The sequence below is a fragment of the Salvelinus namaycush genome, chromosome 9, assembly GCF_016432855.1.
Source record: "Salvelinus namaycush isolate Seneca chromosome 9, SaNama_1.0, whole genome shotgun sequence".
In the NCBI taxonomy this organism is placed as follows: Eukaryota; Metazoa; Chordata; class Actinopteri; order Salmoniformes; family Salmonidae; genus Salvelinus; species Salvelinus namaycush.
Genome location: NC_052315.1, coordinates 22311281 through 22331735, shown reverse-complemented (window position 1 = coordinate 22331735; position 20455 = coordinate 22311281). Strand labels below are relative to the sequence as shown.

The 20455-nt window shown below is 41.8% G+C and overlaps 1 protein-coding gene across 2 annotated transcripts; it reads left to right on the top strand.

Annotated features, from left to right (window-relative positions):
* Positions 1 to 719: 719 nt before the first annotated feature.
* LOC120053825 (carbonic anhydrase 5B, mitochondrial-like) lies at positions 720 to 12280 on the top strand. Of its 2 annotated transcripts, none has more exons than XM_039001087.1 (7): positions 720 to 1290; positions 3549 to 3746; positions 4199 to 4317; positions 5253 to 5348; positions 7189 to 7251; positions 9503 to 9661; positions 9806 to 12280. In XM_039001087.1, exons 1-7 carry the CDS (start codon positions 1149 to 1151, stop codon positions 9974 to 9976), a joined length of 948 nt encoding a protein of 315 aa, XP_038857015.1. In that variant the 5' UTR covers positions 720 to 1148; the 3' UTR covers positions 9977 to 12280. The 2 variants fall into 2 exon arrangements, with proteins under 2 accessions (XP_038857015.1, XP_038857016.1); XM_039001088.1 differs by lacking the exon at positions 720 to 1290 and adding an exon at positions 2571 to 3421.
* The last annotated feature ends 8175 nt before the right edge of the window (positions 12281 to 20455 follow it).

Sequence of the window (20455 nt, the reverse complement as noted above, 5' to 3'; positions counted from 1 at the left end):
AATTGTCTGGTTTTGCCACAGTTGTCTTCTAAAGGGTTCAGACTGAGAAAATGCCTCATAGCAATTACAAGTTTGCCGAAAGAGCGAATGAGTTTCATAACGTCCCTTTAACGTTTATCTTCCAACGTTCTGGGACTGAAGGAAAAACATTTTTCAGAGCAAATATTTTGAAATTGAAGGTGTGCGTAGGGATTATAGTCCAAAAGAGTCATCTCAGCCCTGTCAGTAATTGGAGTACACAAGAAAAGCCATAACATAAGCATGTTTACAATAAACATGACATTCCTAAGGAGCTTTAGCTGAACATATTCTCAGTCCCATGTTTGTACAACATTTGCAAGACTTCCATGTTATTCAAAATAACCTCATCCAATAATTTACAATTAAATCAGAATAGAACACTTGAGCTGTTTGTAAAGATGCATGTGTGTTCATCCACAATTGGAAACGACACAGTCAATGAGTGAGTTTTTGTTATAGAGAAAGCACTGCACATTTGACCATGTATCGTATTGAAGATCATGAGGCTCAGATTATTTGTGCTGTTATGACATATGACAAGAACCACACAGACATGTAAACAAAACTAAGCAAAAAGTACACCAAATATCTATGTCACGGGTCTAGATCTAGCGCATGTTGTTTGAAACGCCTCTCAGAGGATAAAGCCGATTGGTCGAAAGCTTTACACGAGCCCCACTCAACGATCTCTTCCTTTTGGAACGACATTATCGCTTCGCAAACAATATTTCACCTTCATTGATTCGGAGCGTGCGATAGCAGTAGGTAGCCAATATAAATAGCCGCGGTGTTAAAGTAAGCACGCATCAACAGGTCAAGTGAAAACGTTTGGAATTTATGTGAACGTTTCAATCGTGTGAAAGCTTGTCTATTTTCCAGACCAATCAAGCGATAGCGTGGAGAGAGCCAGGCGGCAGCCATCCGAAATTGTCACTGTCACAGTGTGGAAGAAGAGGTGCCATAACGCAACTCCCGTTGTTGTTTCTGATTGAAAACATATGAAACTGAACGACTCGGGAAACGGGAGCAGTTTTAATTCATTTGACGTTTTGCCTTACCTGAAAAGATAACACAACAGCTCATTTTGACTCGCAAACTTCGAGTAGCCTATTCGAAGAACCGTGGTCATGGTGGCTCTCTCATCGATCGTAAACCCACTTGCCCGGCATCTGCAAAGACATATCATCAAGCAAACTAAAGGTCAACGGTTGATACCTGTGAGAAGATGCAACCTCACTGCATGTTCAAGCAAATATGTGCTTTCAGCGTGTAAGTGTCGAAACTTTAAAAGTACGGTAGCTTTCATCATATTACAGTTGAATTATCATTAGTTGCAGTTGAATTCGCTAGCTGCTTGCTCTTCATTTCATAAGACTAGAACAGTGGCATTAATGGTCAGTCCAGCTGGCCGCTGAGATTACACGAGAAATAAGACTGTTTCAATCGCTCAAGCAGCAGTAACATAAATGGCTGCGTTGTAAAGTTTTAATCGACATCCACAATGTCTACATTACTAAAGGGTTAATTAATGGCGTTGTTTTTCATCGCAACGGGTGCACAAAGAATACATGGAAACCAAGGACTGGATTTCTAGATGAGTGAATTGGCGTCACATTTTCAGGGGGAATTCTAAACTTCTGTCCGGGTACTGGTTTTGATTAACTATGGTGTGTACATACACATGTCAATTTGATCGTAACTGTGATCACAATTTATGTTTATCTTTTGTATTTTGTTTTTTAACTTGGCCTATTTTACACTGCATGTTTGTTTATGGTCTGTCTTTATTCAAGACATTCATAAGGCCTGACTTTTCTCTCCAGAACCCAAGGCATTATGCATTATTCCAAGGGTTCTCAGATATAAGCACCACATACCGGTGGGAACATGTGAACTTAAATCCCAGCGCTCTGTTTTAATGTTTAGAACCATCAATCATCGCTTGCAATACGGTTTTTGAAACATACTGTATAAGCGAGAAATAATATAAAAATATATATATATTCACTTAATGTAGCAGATTTGCACAGATCCATATGGCTGTGTGTGCATCCAGCTGATGAACTACACTTCCGCTACACCTTCCCAGTTACGCTTAGCACAGGTGGTCGCCTCTATCTTCCGTAAACAAGCATTAACAAAGGTGTTCGCTGGGATTCTTCCACACCGATCTCGACAAACCATTTCTGTATGGACCTCGCTTTGTGCAGTGGGGCATTGTCATGCTGAAACAGGAAAAGGCCTTCCCTAAACTATTGCCACAAAGTTGGAAGCACAGAATCGTCTAGAATGTCATTGTATACTGTAGCGTTAAGATTTCACTTAACTGGAATGAAGGGGCCTAGCCCGAACCATGAAAAACAGCACCAGACCATTATTCCTCCTCCACCAAACTTTACAGTTGGCACTATGCATTGGAGCAAGTAGTGTTCTCTTGGCATTCACCAAACCCAGATTTGTCTGTCGGACTGCCAGATGGTGAAGCATGACTCATTACGCCAGAGAAAGTGTTTCCACTGCTCCAGAATCCAATGGCGGCAAGTTTTACACAATGTTTGTCTATGGCGATTGCATGGCTGTGTGCTCGATTTTTATACACCTGTCAGCAACACACCCGTCCACATACTTCATGAATATCCAGCAGATTGTAAGTAACGAGTAATGAGATCTATTAGTCATTGCAGGATAGCTACTGTTTGGCGTAGCACAGAGAATTTTCGATCAACCTTAACTTGGCGACACTATCTTCGTCCTCGATTCAAACATATCTTCTAATAGGTCTGTGTTCAGTTGTAGGTGGTTCGTTTGAATTTAGAAAATGCTAGTAAGGATAGGCCTTTTTTTTCAGGTACAGTAGCAAAATGGATAATTAATACATTTTTCCAATAAATACCTTTTCCAAATGACCTTTGTACAGATATAGGTTAAGCATTCACAGTCCCATTGGCAGAGCGGTCAGTGACTGATGTAAATTGCATCATAGGCAGTTATAGTTTTGCAGCCCAATGGCAAAACCAGGAAGTCATAGTAGATTTATTTTAACGCCAGAAGATGTATATCTATGAAACATTCCATACAGAGCTGAACTAGTGTCTCCCTTTCCTGCTGCGGAGTAGACCTGGTGGGCTGCCAATACATTCCGCGAGTCTTTCTGTAGCCTACCCACATTTGACTTATTCTGTCATTTCCTTTCAATAGGAGTTAGTGAAGGAAGTGTCGCTTTTTCCTCCTGCTTTTCTAATTTCTTAAACGGAATCAACGGAGGAGGCTTAGACTACTGGTCTCACTAAGTTTTCACAATTGCTTGTCTACTTTGAGACATTTGATCTTATGTTATTTGGGAATTGGACTATTATTGCCAATTTAAGAATGCAGGAAGCTGGAGAGTACACTATGAAAAGTAAGTGTCAGCATTTGTTATAGTAGGCTAAGCAATAGGACCTAATGTGATTTACTAAAGACAAGCTGTCGTTTTACATTTAATATCAGACTAGATTTAAATCCCCTCTCTCATGCTTTGACTCCAGTGCATCCGATGTGGCAGGGACCACTTGTTGCTCCTGGGGGCAACAGACAATCTCCTATCGATATTCGGGTGCGCAAGAGTGTCTTTGATCCGCATCTCAAGCCGCTGACCCCGGATTACGACCCCAGGACATGTTCACAGATATGGAACAACGGGTACTCATTCCTGGTTGAGTACGATGACACCACCGACAAATCCAGTAAGCAGTTTCTGTTCTGCCGCGTGACCTCCTGATTTAAAACTGCAATGCCTGCCACGTGGAATTTGACTTTGATTTACATTTAGGTATCCCTGCCCTTGGCTTATTTCTCAACATCATGGTCTTAACTTATTTAGACAGTCTAATTTTCAATCCAATATTATTTCAGAAATGTATATTTTATTAACCGCTAGACTTTACATAAATATTTATGCCAAGAATACAGTAGGCTAATTATTCTATAATTTAATTCTTAGTTCTGCTTTTAATGTGTGTTTGTGTGAGAAGAGGATACATTTGTTTTAACAAGTATGTTTATATAATCATGTTTATAATTCGCCACAGCTGTTGTGTGTATTAGTTACGGTTTCTTCTCATTATTGTATGTGTCTCTAACACAACATTGATGAGTGGTCGATTTCTTCTCGTCGATCTCTCGCTCTCTCTCTTAGCACTTAAAGGGGGTCCTCTGGAGGATAACTTCCGGCTGTGTCAGTTCCACTTCCATTGGGGGGAGAGCAACGCATGGGGCTCTGAGCACACAGTGGACCGCCGCCTCTTCCCTGCTGAAGTAGCTATTCCACATCCTCTTACTTAACATTTAAATACAGACACTCTCTGTTAACTTTGTTGAATGACTCTAGCTATGCTATAGTAAGAACCTCCTAACATGTCAAGTCTAAGAGTCATAGTCTTCAGGAGACTGTGGCATGGAACAGTAGATAGTAGGGACTGCTTAGTCATCAAGTCAATGCTGATGCCCTAGCCAATCCATGATGACATTGGCATGCATTTTCTGTGACAGGGGGATTGTGCTGTTGGAAACCTCTACGTATAGAAGCAGAATGCATTCTGTTCTATCCTTAAGGCCCACCTTTTAATGTGTGATCTATTTTCATATTGTTCCACCCACCTAAAGCATACTTATGCAATAGAGAGAGTACTACTGTATGTCTGGGGGAGGGTGCCATGCCAAGCTGGTGTTAGTGGCTGTGAGAATCTGACCATGTCAGGGTTCTCAACACTCCCCAGGTGCAGTATGTGTACAGAGGCTCAAGTTACGATTACAGCACACAACTCACTCTCTGTGCCTAATAGGAGCACACCAGTGGGTAACAGAGATAATGGATCCTTCTCAGTTTACATATTGGGTTGTACTGTTCTTTATAGAAATCTCCCTAGATCCCAGGGTGAATAGGGATCTGTGTTGTGCGTATGGGTAGAGTTGGCCACTCAGATGGAGTAAAACAAAGAGCAGCTGCATGTGACCCGTCTGTTCAGGATGGAGGATTTTGGGGTGGATTTTCATTCAGAATCTGATAATTTGTTGTTAGTTTTGATAATTGATTGTTCTACCACAAAGGTGACCGTTTATCTTGAGAATGATATTAAAGATTCATAATTATCCAGCAGCAAATATAATCTGTGACACATTGCATTTGAATTCTCTTGGTGTGTGGATAAATACGTTCTAATTAATGTATGCGTCGCCTTTTCTGTTAATAGCTCCACATGGTCCACTGGAACTCTGATAAGTACAGCCGGTTTGAGGAGGCGGTGATGGAGGAGAATGGACTGGCTGTTATCGGGGTTTTCCTCAAGGTAACTTATTGCTTATTGTTAACATAGCGATGCATCCCTACCATATGCAACCCACCACCACTGTCATACATACTTGACCATATACAGTTGAAGTCAGAAGTTTACATACACTTAGGTTGGAGTCATTAAAACTCATTTTCCAACCACTCCACAAATTTCTTGTTAACAAACTATAGTTTTGACAAGTCGGTTAGGATATCTACTTTGTGCATGACACAAGTAATTTTTCCAACAATTGTTTACAGACAGATTATTTCACTTATAATTCACTGTATCACAATTCCAGTGGGTCATAAGTTTACATACACTAAGTTGACTGTGCCTTTAAACAGCTTGGAAAATTCCAAAAAATGATGTCATGGCTTTAGAAGCTTCTGATAGGCTAATTGACATAATTTGAGTCAATTGGAGGTGTACCTGTGGATGTATTTCAAGGCCTACCTTCAAACTCAGTGCTTCTTTGCTTGACATCATGGAAAATCAAAATAAATCAGCCAAGACTTCAGGAAAAAAAATTGTAGACCTCCACAAGTCTGGTTCATCCTTGGGAGCAATTTCCAAACGGCTGAAGGTACCATGTTCATCTGTACAAACAATAGTACGCAAGTATAAACAGCATGGGACCACGCAGCCATCATACCGCTCAGGAAGGAGATGTGTTCTGTCTCCTAGAGATGAACGTATTTTGGTGCGAAAAGTGCAAATCAATCCCAGAACAGCAGCAAAGGACCTTGTTAAGATGCTGGAGGAAACCGGTACAAAAGTATCTATATCCACAGTAAAACAAGTCCTATATCGACATAACCTGAAAGGCCGCTCAGCAAGGAAGAAGCCACTGCTCCAAAACCGCCATTAAAAAAGCCAGACTACGGTTTGCAACTTCACATGGGACAAAGATCGTACTTTTTGGAGAAATGTCCTCTGGTCTGATGAAACAAAAATAGAACTGTTTGGCCATAATGACCATTGTTATGTTTGGAGGAAAAAGGGGGACGCTTGCAAGCCGAAGAACACCATCCCAACCGTGAAGCACGGGGTTGGTAGAATCATGTTGTGGGGGTGCTTTGCTGCAGAAGGGACTGGTGCACTTCACAAAATAGATGGCATCATGAGGGAGGAAAATGATGTGGATATATTGAAGCAACGTTTCAAGACAGTCAGGAAGTTAAAGCTTGGTCGCAAATGGGTCTTCCAAATGGACAATGACCAAAAGCATACTTCCAAAGTTGTGGCAAAATGGCTTAAGGACAACAAAGTCAAGTTATTGGAGTGGCTATCACAAAGCCCTGACCTCAATCCTAATGAAAATGTGTGGGCAGAACTGAAGCGTGTGCGAGCAAGGAGGCCTACAAACCTGACTCAGTTACACCAGCTCTGTTAGGAGGAATGGGCCAAAATTCAACCTACTTATTGTGGGAAGCTTGTGGAAGGCTACCCAAAACGTTTGACCCTAGTTAAACAATTTAAAGGCAATGCTACTAAACACTAATTGAGTGTATGTAAACTTCTGACCCACTGGGAATGTGATGAAAGAAATAAAAGCTGAAATAAATCACTATTATTTTGACATTTCACATTCTTAAAATAAAGTGGTGATCCTAACTGACCTAAGACAGGGAATTTTTACTAGGATTAAATGTCATGAATTGTGAAAATCTGAGTTTAAATGTATTTGGCTATGGTTTATGTAAACTTCCGACTTCAATTGTACACGTCATATACAAACCATTTCAATATTTACTGACATTGAAATGTAAACACCCCATGCAGTGAATGTAAACACACAGCACATGCCTGACAAAGGACTCAGTGCTCAGACACCGATTATTTTCTTCCTCAGATAGGGAAGAGACACGAGGGACTGCAGAAACTAGTAGATGTCCTACCTGCTGTCAGACACAAGGTGAGTTCAATGATTGACCACTTAAACCATGCAGGTGATTTTGTTACCAAGGTTTCAGAGAGAACGTTTCAAGCAGGTGTTATGTCGCTGAGTTTCTGAGAAGGTCGCCCAAAGCTTAAGAACATAAGTAGTCAGTGCTGTCAGACTCAGGTTGGTGTTCTAGATAAGCCTCTCTCCGGTGGGGCACACATGACATTTGTGTGGCTATTGGAGTGTGAATTACACCGGGCTATTCGGGGGATTCTCTATCAAATCTATCGGCCTGATAATAGACGTAATTTTAAATTGTAAAACATAAATGACCTTTTAATGTGTCATGAACACAACCAGTCATATTTATCTGATTGTCAAACAAATTACTTCAGAAAGTAGGCATGTTGGTCCACTCCAAAATAATTCCAGCATCCAAACTGCATGTATACTTGCGCTGTTTGACTTAATAGATTTGTTACAAAGCACCAAAATTGTTCCTAATGTCATTCAGCGATTGCCATTGATTATTCTTACATTAATTGATGCGTCTTGCTGACAAATTGATATTTTTTGTAGCCTGAAAAGTTGGGACACTTGAAATGGGGCTGAAACTGTCCTGGGGAAAACAGGATGGTCACCCTAACACACATGGTGAACTTACTAGACTAGCCTACAATGTGTATTAGCATGAATTTCAAATAGGCCTACCAGTAGTCAGTGATGTAGTGTTCAAAATGAAAAAAGTACCGCTTTCAATGCATTAAAAAAATAAAATAAATGTAAGGTGGGTAAACAAGATTTACTTACGTTTATCCTTCACTAGGGCTACACCACTGCCGGTAGCCTACCCCCTCATCCAAGGCAATTTCAAACACATGAACACACACAGAATAGGTAGTTTACACTCAATATAATACAGTTGATTCCAAACATGTTTTACACCCTAGTTCATGAATTGTCCATAAGTCATGAGTTAATGTTTGGAGTCTTCACAGATAATGGGACATAAAACAGTACCTTTCTTTCCTTATGTTAATGACATTTGACAGTTGTCATTTATTAAGTATTTAACAATTGAATTAGAATATTGAACTTAAACCCTGTACAAATAATGGATCTTGGGGATTGTGAAAGTCCACTAAGTGTAACATTTCATTATGTTGTTTCGCAGTGAAAACAGTTCTCATGGGCACACATCCAAAGTAATGTAGGCCTATGCCATTGCAAAACTGAATGCTTCTAACCGAAAGAGTCAACTACTGTCATTAAGGTAAACTTGTTGGATGGATTGGATGCGCATTGGTGTCTAGTTGTCTAGTGATATTGTCGACCATCAGGTGATCAAGTAAAGAAAACCAATATTGATAGGGGGGAAAAATGGTCTGCTACTTCTGGCCACGGTTGGCAGGGTGAACACTGGTACCTACTTCTGGCCACGGTTGGCAGGGTGAACACTGGTACCTGCGCACACCTAAAAAACAGCAATGAGTGCTTTAAACAGCTGACTGACAAAAGCAAACAATGATAAATCAATGGCTAAATCTAATGCATTGGAATAAAGACACAGGCTATTTTTATCAAGTCTGCATGGGAAACAAATGAAAAGGTATTTATGCTGAAAGGAGCTCAGCTGAAGCTGAAATTCAGCACCAGCCTACTGGATGGACAACACTGCCACAGAAATAAATGGTTTAAACGTTACGTTTCATATTTACCACTGCATTTTAAACAAATAGGAGAATGGGTAAATTAGCATTATTTAGAGCCCCCCCCCCTTTGTTACCTTCCAGAAGTATTACTGCAAAGGAACTTACTGTATGATCTGAGATGGGGAGACTCAACTTTATCTGCCGTCTAGTGGCCATGAGTCAAATTACATTTTTTTCCCCCTCAACCTTTTTAACTAGGCAAGTCAGTTAAGAACAAATTCTTATTTACAATGACGACCTACCAAAAGGCCTCCTGCAGGGACGGGGGCCTGGGATTAAAATAAATAAATATAGGACAAAACACACATCACAAGAGACACTACATAAAGAGAGACCTAAGACGACAACATAGCAAGGCAGCAACACATGACAACACAGCATGGTAGCAGCACAAAACATGGTACAAACATTGGGCACAGTCAACAGCACAAAGGTCAAGAAGGTAGAGACAACAATACATCACACATTAAGGTTGTGGTTGGGAAATGGCAATAATAATTGTTATTATAACTTATGACACGGTTGGCAGCACCATGTAACCCTTTCCTCTTCCCCTTTTTGCTCCTTAGGACAGTGTTGTTGAGTTCACTAGGTTCGACCCAGCCTGCCTACTGCCCACTAACATTGATGATTACTGGACGTATGCAGGGTCACTGACCACGCCTCCTCTGACCGAAGCAGTGACCTGGATTATCATGAAGCAGCACATCGAAGTCAGCCATGACCAGGTTAGTGTGTAAGTGAGAGCGTGTGCATGTGTGTGGTGAAAGGGAAGGAATGTTAGAACTACTGGTGGACTACACTTTAGTGACTTCACTCGGCTGTTCCATGTCTGCATAACACATTCTCTCCCTGTCCTGTCTCTTCCTCAGCTGGCTGTGTTTCGGAGCCTTCTCTTCACCTCAGCAGAGGAGGAGGTGCAGAAGAGCATGGTCAACAACTTCCGTGTGCAGCAGTCGCTGCAGGGCCGCACTGTGCGTTCCTCGTTTACCCCCTTCCTGAAGGAGGAGCAACCTGCAAAGGGTCCACACACAGGCCACTGACCTTTCGACAGAGACTCACTCGGACCCTTCAAACCAAAATAATGCAATACCCTGGGAAGCACATTTTTGGGCTAACAAAGTCTTACATTTGACTCTACAGAAGTCATACTGCTGGCATCTTTCCAAACGCTTATGCATTCAGAAAGCACTCTGATTTCACTTAAGTGCCAGGGATTTTATAATTCCAATGTCACCATCTAAAAGCTGTTTTGTTGACCATCCTTGGCACTAGACAGCTGTCTCACTGCCTGCTGTCCTGTCAATAAGTGAAAGGCATCATCAACACATGGCAGGTGTATTGCTGTAGTCTATGCTAACATATTTTTTAAACCCCTGTCTCTTAGGTGAATCAGGTTGTTTTTTTTATAGATGCTTTGAAGGTTTAAGTTGTAAACCTTTTTTATTCAGTCCTTAACAGTCCCACTTGAAATGCTTCCAGAAACCAATGAGGGATTCTGCTGAAATACAGGTAACTGTCAAAATAAAGGAAAACACCAACATATTGTAAGAGGGTGTTGGGCTTAAGAGGGTGTTGGGCAACCACAGCTTTAATGTACAAGTGTCTGGAAGTCTTGGAGGGCTGCGACACCATTCTTCCATGAGAAATTCCATAATTGTGTGTTTTCCTCCAGGATTTCCCATAAGTGTTGAATTGAGTTGAGATCTGGTTACTGAGATGGCATATGGCTTACATCGTTTTTGTGCTCAAAACATTCAGTGACCACTCGTGCCCTGTGGATAGGGGCATTGTCATCCTATGGGGGCGTAGCCAAAATAATGATCTGCCCAGCGTTTTAATACATCACCCTAAGAAAGCATGATGGGCTGTTACCTGCTTAATTAACTCAGGAAGTGCACCTGTGGAAGCATCTGCATTCAGTATACTTTGTTTCCCTCATTTACTCAAGTGTTTCCATTATTTTGGCAGTTACCTGCACTTATATTATCACCGATTTAATAATCTAAAGCATAAGAATATCACCCTCGTATGAGCAGTACTCTTGCAGTAATTGTTCTCCTTCCTTGACAAAGTATTTGAGGTGAAGGGGCTCCATATTTGGATGTGTGATTTAGGTTGAAGGTTTAAGCTCTGAACTTGTTTACTGCACACAGCCGAAGAGATTTGGTTCATTGTATTTGGGCCTAGCTAAGGCTCCAAACTGCACAAATGAGTGTTGCTCATTGCTTTGAAAGATGTTTTAGATGCATTTGTGATTGATTTTATTACATAGTATATTGAGTGGACTAGAATGTACATCTCACTATCTGTAACTTAGAGGTAAAAATCATATGTGTAGGATCGACATCTTTAAGGCCTTATAAGCACAGGGACACAAAGGCATTTGTTACAACTAATATGCAGAACTATTTTGTTGAATTCTATAGCAAACATCTGTATTTTAGCATGGGTTTCTAGGCATATTTCCTCTTGTAATCAAATTGTTCTGTTCTACTAAACAGGAATCTACCATAGTGCCTTCTATTTTATGCATCATACTGACACATGGCGGTCACCTCTGTTCTCATAGATCAATAGCTCACAGCAGTGTGTCTATTCTGTTGGGGCCTGCTGGTCTAACGCATATCGATAATATTCTGCCCCTACCAAGCTTAACAGTCGGTCAATTTGTATGTTTGCCAGTTTCTGGTTTAGGCGCTGGGAGAGTATCACATCATGCATCATTAACCTGTTATCTTGTTGGTTCTGTATTTATTTATTGGTGGAGGTCGATAGGTTTTTACTTGCCTTTTTAGAAGCACACGGACAGGAATCATTCTCCTCCTGATATTTGTATGTCATTTCTTGAGACTTAAGCTTTTTCTGTACTTAAATATGTATATATCAAATTTGAGATTTTAAAGTTTCCAGCAGAACTGGACAGGGATTACAGTGGAACCAACTACATGCATCAACTTTAAAACATAACTACACTTAATGTTACGCTTTAATAGCGTTCCAAAAGGTTAACTGTAATATAAGCACTGCTATTCCCCATGTTGACACAAAACCATGAAACATGATATAGCAGTTGTAATACCTTGCTGCCTATTTTCCATTAGCCTACTTCTAGTTGCAGTTTTCTGGGTGTGCCTTCCAGTGCTTCACTATTTTCATCAAAGAAAGGGAGTGATTGGATAAAGAGGGGGGTCTTATGTTTGCAGTGTTCAGAGAAAGTGAAGTAGGTGCTAAAAAGATTGGAGGAGAAAGGGATTGATTGGTTCTATAAACAGGGAATGAAAAGGGAGAGCAGACATTGAGGCAACATTGGTATTGTTTGTTCTATAAAGCATTAAGTGAGTGAATGGTTGTCTTTGTGATCATTCAATAACAATGTTCCTGTATAAACTGTCCCTTGTGGGGCCTCTCCCTTGAAAGAGCCACCTGGCCCTCTCCCCACTAGGTCGATTGCAGAGAAGTAGCTTGACACTAACCTGTTTTGAAAACTGTAAAGCACTGTCCAAACACTGAGGAACTGTAAGACTCTTGCCCTCTATACCCAACTGACACTTGCCTGTTTCACTGCGTTCCCTATGAAATTAAAGGTGGCATTTTGTTACACCAGAGTTTAGGGGAACAATGTTGGGGTACAGGGAGGATTTGAACACAGTTATGATTGGTTACACATTTCATGTGGGTATTTTTATGGGTGCTGATAGGTTTGATGGTAGTAGAGAGATTTTATTTTCTGTTAACTGGTACGTGGCCTATTTTCAGCTTCCATTTGTCTTGGTCTGTTTAGTTATGTTCTGCCTTTTTTAATATTTGAAATGATACTCTCCAGTGGGAGGTTTCCATTCATTTAACTGTTTTTATAGTTTTCAAATGATAAATACTAAACTGACACAAATGTTGTTGTACTATAATGACTATGTACTTTAAAAATGGATCATTAGTCTTGGTTAATATGTCCTCTGGTGAACTGCTGTATTTTAATGTCTGCCATCAATGCCCATTTTAAACGTGTAAAAGTTAGTATGCACAATGATCTTGATCGATATACAATGTGTACAAAACATTAACACCTTCCTAACATTGCTGGCCGATGTTGACGCCAATGCTTCCCACAGTTGTGTCAAGTTGGCTGGATGTCCTTTGGGTAGTGGACCAATCTTGATACAAGGGAAACTGAAAAACCCAGCAGCGTTGCAGTTCTTGACGCAAACCGGTGCGCCTGGCACATACTACCATACCCTGTTCAAAGATACTTCAATCTTTTGTCTAGCCCATTCACCCTCTGGCACACACACAATCCATGTCTCAAGGCTTAATTTTTTTTTTTTTTTTACCTGTCTCCTCCCCTTCATCTACACTGATTTGAAGTGGATTTGTCAAGTGACATCAATAAGAGATCCTATCATTCACCTGGTCAGTCTGTCATGGAAAGAGCATGCGTTCTTAATGTTTTGTACACAGTGTACTTGTTTTACATAAATACGACTTGCAGTACTTCCCCTTTCTTTGTTTGCTACTTGGCAGGTGTTTTCCTGAGGCTAGAGGAGTGTTCTGTGTTGTGCTGTAGTACATGTTGTATTTGTTTGATCGTCGGGCGGCCACATTCCTGCCCCATGGGCCTTGAGGAGCTGTGGTTCGAGGGATAAGTTGGGGCCCCTCTTCCAACAGCCCTGTTATTGCACCAGGTGCTGGATTGGCCCAGTCCAGCTGTGCAACCAAGAAGTGGTGCTACTATCATGTCCCACAGGCCTAAAGCACCACAGGGATGGACCTTACATCCACTGCTGACAGAAAATGTTTATATATAAGATTCTAAAGCCTATATTAAAGATTAATATAATAAAGAAATGCCTATTTTATTTTAATGTGCAGGTGGTATTAAAACTATGGAATGGGGTGCTAATCTGGGCCAAGTCATGTAGTTAAAGTAAGGGTGATTGCATCTCCCATATAATACCACAAGTCATTTATGGGACATGCCATCACCTTTTACTTTTTTGGACTTTGCCTTTGATTTGATTTTGTGAGCCCATGTGGTTATGTTATAGGATGGTCATATTGGGGCGTGTTGAATGTGTCTCTTATGATATCCTCAATAGGGTGGGAAAAGGAGGGAGGGTACAATAGTCAATATTGTGGAAAGATGGTTTGCCTGTGGAACAAGGTACTTGTTGTCTTTAGTCGTTACTCAGCATTGGCCTTGTCATGCTGAGGCATGTGGGGCAGTAGTAGGCACTGAAGTAGCAGAATATGCTGAAGTTACAGGGCTTGTACCTATGAAGCACTTCCATACACTTTTTCAATACACCAAACACTGAATTACATGAAGGTTCCTCTTCACTGTTATGCACATATGTAATGCTTCGCTGCAATTTCAAGCCAGAATGCACTACACATGAACTAAGATGAGGGTCTGCAACAGAAACAATGTCACAGAGCTCTGGATTATTGTTGCACTCCATTGTTCCCTATCAGACAAGAGCCTAGGCCCAGACATTCAATAAGGACCTGGACCGCCACAGAAGGGCAAGACGGCACCTTTGAAGACAACAGAGAATGGGGTGTGGGTGTTTATAAATGTTAGGAAACCTGGTTTGAGTTTTGTCTCAACTTGATTCAAACAGACCCCTATTCGTGTTTATTATGGTTCGCCACGGGGGATATAAAAGTGGGATGAGATATCTCCCAAAAGGCTGCATGGTTTCCCACTATTGTGTGGGAGAGTTTGAGAAGCTGTTCTTTGAACTGTGTAAAAACAAATGGCGAAGTTAAACGAACAGGCGATCAGAGTGAATATTTCTGTGACTACATGGCTATCATTCAGAGTATGGGAATAAGCGTCATGTCCGTCTGTGGTCCTCATGCTTGAGCTGACCTCTTTCCACTGACCTTAAGTTACAAGATGAATGGCAGTTAGAAGATGAAAGAAAATGTCTAATTAAAGAATTTCTTCTTCTCTTGGTTTTGTTCTTTGTTTTAAGAGGATATTTTTAGAACAAAAGATGAGCCACCGGTCTCCCAAAGCCCACATACTAGGACTGTAAACAGGAACTTGCAGCTTCAGGACATTCTCAGAACTCCCATCCAGCTGCTCTTTCTCCCCCTCAACTCAAAAGTTTGTTTGGTTTATCAGATATTTCAATCTGTTTCTCATAAATAGGGTTTGAGAACTAGAAGTCCTCTCTGATGTGAATGGAAGACCCCAGCTTCAACTGAAATTGGCTCCTTGAAACATGAAAGGAGGATAGTCCAGGCTCTGGTTATGAGAATGGTTGGCAGGAGATTGGGCACTCCTTATGCCAGTATGTTTTGTTCACAGGATCTTCAGATGTTGTTTTGAACTGAAGAAAATAACCTGTGTTCATTGTTTTGTCAATCAGAAAATGCAATGTCAAATGTCTTTATTGATCTCAGTCCAAAATACATCACACAGAGACCCTGGGGACTTCTGTTCTTGATTTTTCAATGGACTTGCTGAATTTTTAAAGATGCAGTGAATGTTAGGCTACTTCTGAGTAAGTTTCTCACCTCAGACAATGTGAGCCTACATCACAGAGCTTGTATAACATTCATTTAGTTGTGTCACTGTATTTACTTATCCTCATTGTTTTAAGGATTGCTGTTCATGGGACTCCTTATCCTAATAGCCACACTATGTACAAACATATGTTCCATGCAATCTCAACAACAGCCTCAGATCCTCCCTGCGCCCCCGCTGGCAGGCCCTCTGTGGGCTCCATTCAGAGGATGGTTGATTGTTTTCGCTTCCTTATGTTGACCAGCCCTGTATTAGAGGTCAGTCCCACCCTTAGATCACCTGCCGGGAGAGAAAGCAGAACCTCCACATCTGGAGGCAGCAGTACCTTCATCACTCTGTCAGTGATGATCACCACTTCACCTTGCCATGATGCACACAAACTGCCCAACCACCATCGTGCTTAGTCCTCTGATACCTGGGTTAACGAATGATGAGTTCCACAAACCAGTGATTCAGTTGAGTATATCAGTAGGTATTAAAACGTCTGGACATCATGAGAGGGAAGAAGACAAAAAGAGAACTGGGAAATAAATAAGGGAAATAAGTCTTCCAATGTGCGTTAACATTTGTGTTCTTGTGACTGACTAAACTAAAAGAAGGATGTGGAATGTCATATTGTGCAATATGAGATCGTAGCAGTGGAGGCTCCTCAGAGGAGGATGGGGAGGACCATCCTCAATAAATTTCATAAAAAGTGAAAAATAGTAAAAGTTAACCTTTTTAGATAAAACTATACTAAATATATTCACGTCACCAATAATTGCTGTAATCTGTTGAAAAACGTTTCTTAAAACGGAAGATTTTTTTTTTTTAATTAACATATCTAAATTTGTCCAATAGAAACTCTTGTTTGCAACTGATGGGCTAATGATTACACCCTAGATCAGCTAGATGCAGACAAAAGTGTGTAAGGCGGTATTGAATGTGTCAATTTCTCTCGAACTGTGCACATACTTTGTAAACTTTCTAGGCTAGGTTGTTGCAACCGCATGATGGTTATAGGGAAAATGTGAGAATCATGTAGTAGCCTGAACTTATCGACGTTATATTGAGTTGAGTGAATGGAATATGAATGACAGTCATCCAATATGCTGTAATTGAAATTAAAAAAGTATCCTCATCTTAAACGGCACCGGCCACTGAATCGTAGGGCCGGATTCTAAATAAATTATCAGGAGTTACACAAGTAGAGGGCATAGTCAGACACCAAGGTACACTACATGACCAGAAGTATGTGGACACCTGCTCGTCAAACATCTCATTCCAAAATCAGGGCATCAATATGGAGTTGGTCCCCCCTTTGCTACGGTAACAGCCTCCACTCTTCTGGGAAGGCTTTCTACTGGATGTTTTAGCATTCCTGCTGGGACTTGCTTCCATTCAGCCACAAGAGCATTAGTGAGGTCGGGCACTGATGTTAGGCGATTAGGCCTGGCTTGGAGTTGGTGTTCCAATTCATCCGAAAGGTGTTCGATGGGGTTGAGGTTGGGGCACTGTGCAGGCCAGTCAAGTTCTTCCACACCAATCTCAAGAAACCATTTCTGTATGGACCTTGCTTTGTGCACAGGGGCATTGTCATGCTGAAACAGGAAAGGGCTTTCCCTTTTTGTCTAGAATGTCATTGCAGGCTGTAGCGTTAAAATTGCCTTCACTGGAACTAAGGGGCCTGGCCCGAACCATGAAAAACAGCCACAGACCATTATTCCTCCTCCACCAAACTTTATAGTTGGCACTAAGCATTCGGGCAGGTAGAATGTTTCTGGCATCCGCCAAACCCAGATGTGTCCGTCGGACTGCCAGATGGTGAAGCGTGATTCATCACTCCAGAGAACGTGTTTCCACTGCTCCAGAGTCCAATGGCGGCGAGCTTCACACCACTCCAGCCAACACTTGGCATTGAGCATAGTGATCTTAGGCTTGTGTGCGGCTGCTCGGCCATGGAAAGCCATTTCATGAAGCTCCCGACGAACAGTCCTGATGCTGACGTTGCTTCCAGAGAGCAGTTTAGAACTTGGTAGTGAGTGTAGTGAGTGAGCTTGTGCGGCCTACCACCGGATAAGACAGGAGAAGTACTCCAGATATAACAAACTGACCCTAGCCCCCTGACACAAACTACTGCAGCATAAATACTGGAGGCTGAGACAGGAGGGGTCAGGAGACACTGTGGCCCCATCCGATGATACCCCCGGACAGGGCCAAACAGGAAGGATATAACCCCACCCACTTTGCCAAAGCACAGCCCCCACACCACTAGAGGGATATCTTCAACCACCAATTTACCATCCTGAGACAAGGCAGAGTACAGCCCACAAAGATCTCCGCCACGGCACAACCCAAGGGGGGGCGCCAACCCAGACAGGAAGATCACGTCAGTGACTCAACCCACTCAAGGACGCACCCCTCCTAGGGATGGCATGGGACCTTGTAGCAGTCATAAGGGCCAGGATGTGGGGGAGGCAGCCAGGGAGAAATGCAAATAGGTCTACTGTATGTGAACGTGTTGATTTTATTTACACAGCGCTGGTGAGCTTCCAAGAATGTGGATATATTTACATTGACATACAAACTTCCGTTCAATATTTCAGTCTTCAAAAGAAAAAGCCTATAACAGGCAAACCCTGTTCTTAACCATACAAGACACAGGTGGGGTGTAGCAGGGTCAAATGCACCCTCCCTTTACTAAAACAGAACTGATGAGAACATCCCCAAATGGGCATTTAGGCAACACATGTGGTGCGCAGACCAGAGCGGTATACTGCAAAGCAAGATAGAAAACCCTGAGTAGAGCTAAAACTAGAGAACTTCAGTTAGCTTCACATTCCAGCTCAGGCTTCATCTGTATTACAACAGTGGATATTGGTCATCCGCCTGCAGGCTTAACTACATGTGCATGTCACACATGGCTAGTCTAACACCAAACTCTTCATTGAGACAATGCTGAAACATCAACCCATGGGCAAGTCACTGCCACATTTTCATTTGTGCCAAAAATGAAAGAAAAGTTCTTGAAAATTCAACCTGGTTATTGTGTGAAATAGACTTTTACAGTAGCCAAGGCCACAGAGAGAGTAGCCTAGTCAACACTTCTACACTCCCTCTCATTCCATGGCAGTGATTTCAGCAGGTAGGGTTCTATTCTCTTACCCTCATTGTGCTGTGACTGCCCTGAAACATTATGGCAACATGCCAGAGTAGTCAATACCTTTCCACTCCCTCTCAAGGTCACAGACAGACCATTACTTTATTACTTTGGCATGGTTATCAATGCAATCATCACAAAAGTTTTACTGTGCATGAACTTTCAAATTCATCCTGCCATTACTAAATGTGGAATGTGAGTTAGCCTGCCCTGGAGCAGGTTAGTTCAGAAGGATTTGATGACATAGAAACTTGTATGACCAGTTACCCCGAGTTGGACTCAGTTAACCAAAGTTCCCTCACTGCAATAGTGTGCTCTGTAATAGGCTATATGCCAGCGGTTCCCAAAATAGGGGGATCGTGACCCCATGTGGGGTCGCCTGATTTGAAAATGGGGTCGAGGGAGATTTGACAAAATCCTGAATATATATACACACACACAAAAAAGGGTCATAATATCATATTTGTATCTCAAAATCATTGTAATGTGGTTAACCTTATATCTAAATTACAATTATTAAAATCTTAAAGATAAAATTCAACCAGTGTGCCCTTAGATCATGGGAAAAGGCCGAACTTGACCATTACACTTGAATCATTCGCACGGTGAATGACTAGGTCCGCTACGCTTTGAAACCACACACTATTGCAGACTTTGATATTACCAGCTACAATTGATATGATGAAAACAATGTGTGGGGGGGCATAGGCACAGAAACTCACATCAATACCTTTGTCAGATAACACTGTTAAAAAAATTATTAATGTTATTGCTAGCAATCAGGTAACTGACATAAATGACTCAAATATTATCCAGCTTATGCTCTCCAAATGGATGTTAGCTGTGAGGGCCAAGACGCCTATGCATTGGCTGTTGTTTGATGTACATGACGTGGGGTGCTATGAGAACATATTGTTCCGTCTCATTATTCCCGAGCATGAAACGGCACAGGGGATGTTCAGTGAGCTGCATGGCTATTTTGACGAAAAAACGATTCCATGGGATCGAATGGTGGGCTTTTGCACAGATTGGGCTCCATCCATGGCGGGACGACATGCAGGCGTTTGCACTCTAGTTATGAATGTGTCTCCCTCTGCCATATGGACGCGTTGTATGACATGCCGAGAGCAACAGTCGGCAAAAGAACTGAGCACATAACTCGGCGATATACGGGAGCAGGTAAATTTGATTGTAAACTACATTAATCCACATCCACTGCGTACACGACTGTTCACACATCTATGTGGAGATATGACCGATTCAGCGGAAATAATTCTTATTGGATAGTTTTTTTCAAAAGCCAACCATGCCCCCTTCCTCCTGCAGTACATGTTTCGAAAAGAAAACAGCATCAGTAAATGTCCCACACGAGTGATGACTGCTTACCTCCAAAGCTTGGAAGAGCACTTTGGGACCTACTTCCCAGTGATCCTGGCTCAGTTAACATGCCGGTAAGGGAAATCGAACAGCTGATCGAGCTGTCATGTGACCAAATGCTGCAGACAACGCATTCACGGGTCACTACGGATGAGTGTTGCGGTCCAAACACTTAAAAGACACACCCTATCCCCTCAGTCCTCAAATGAAGTGGAAACTTCTGATGGCGTTGCATGACGTCTGACGAGTATACACCTGCAGGGCGAGGGAGGAAGGAATGATTTTTAAATGTACAACCCCGAAAATCTCCCCCCTGCCAGAATTCCCCCTTCTAATTTCCTTCATTTTGTGGCTAGTCAAATACTTTCTGTGACACACATCAGTCAAATACTTTCTATAGAACAAACTTCACGTCAGGATAGGCAACCGAAATTAATAATTAATGTATGTGTGTCATATTAAACATAGAGG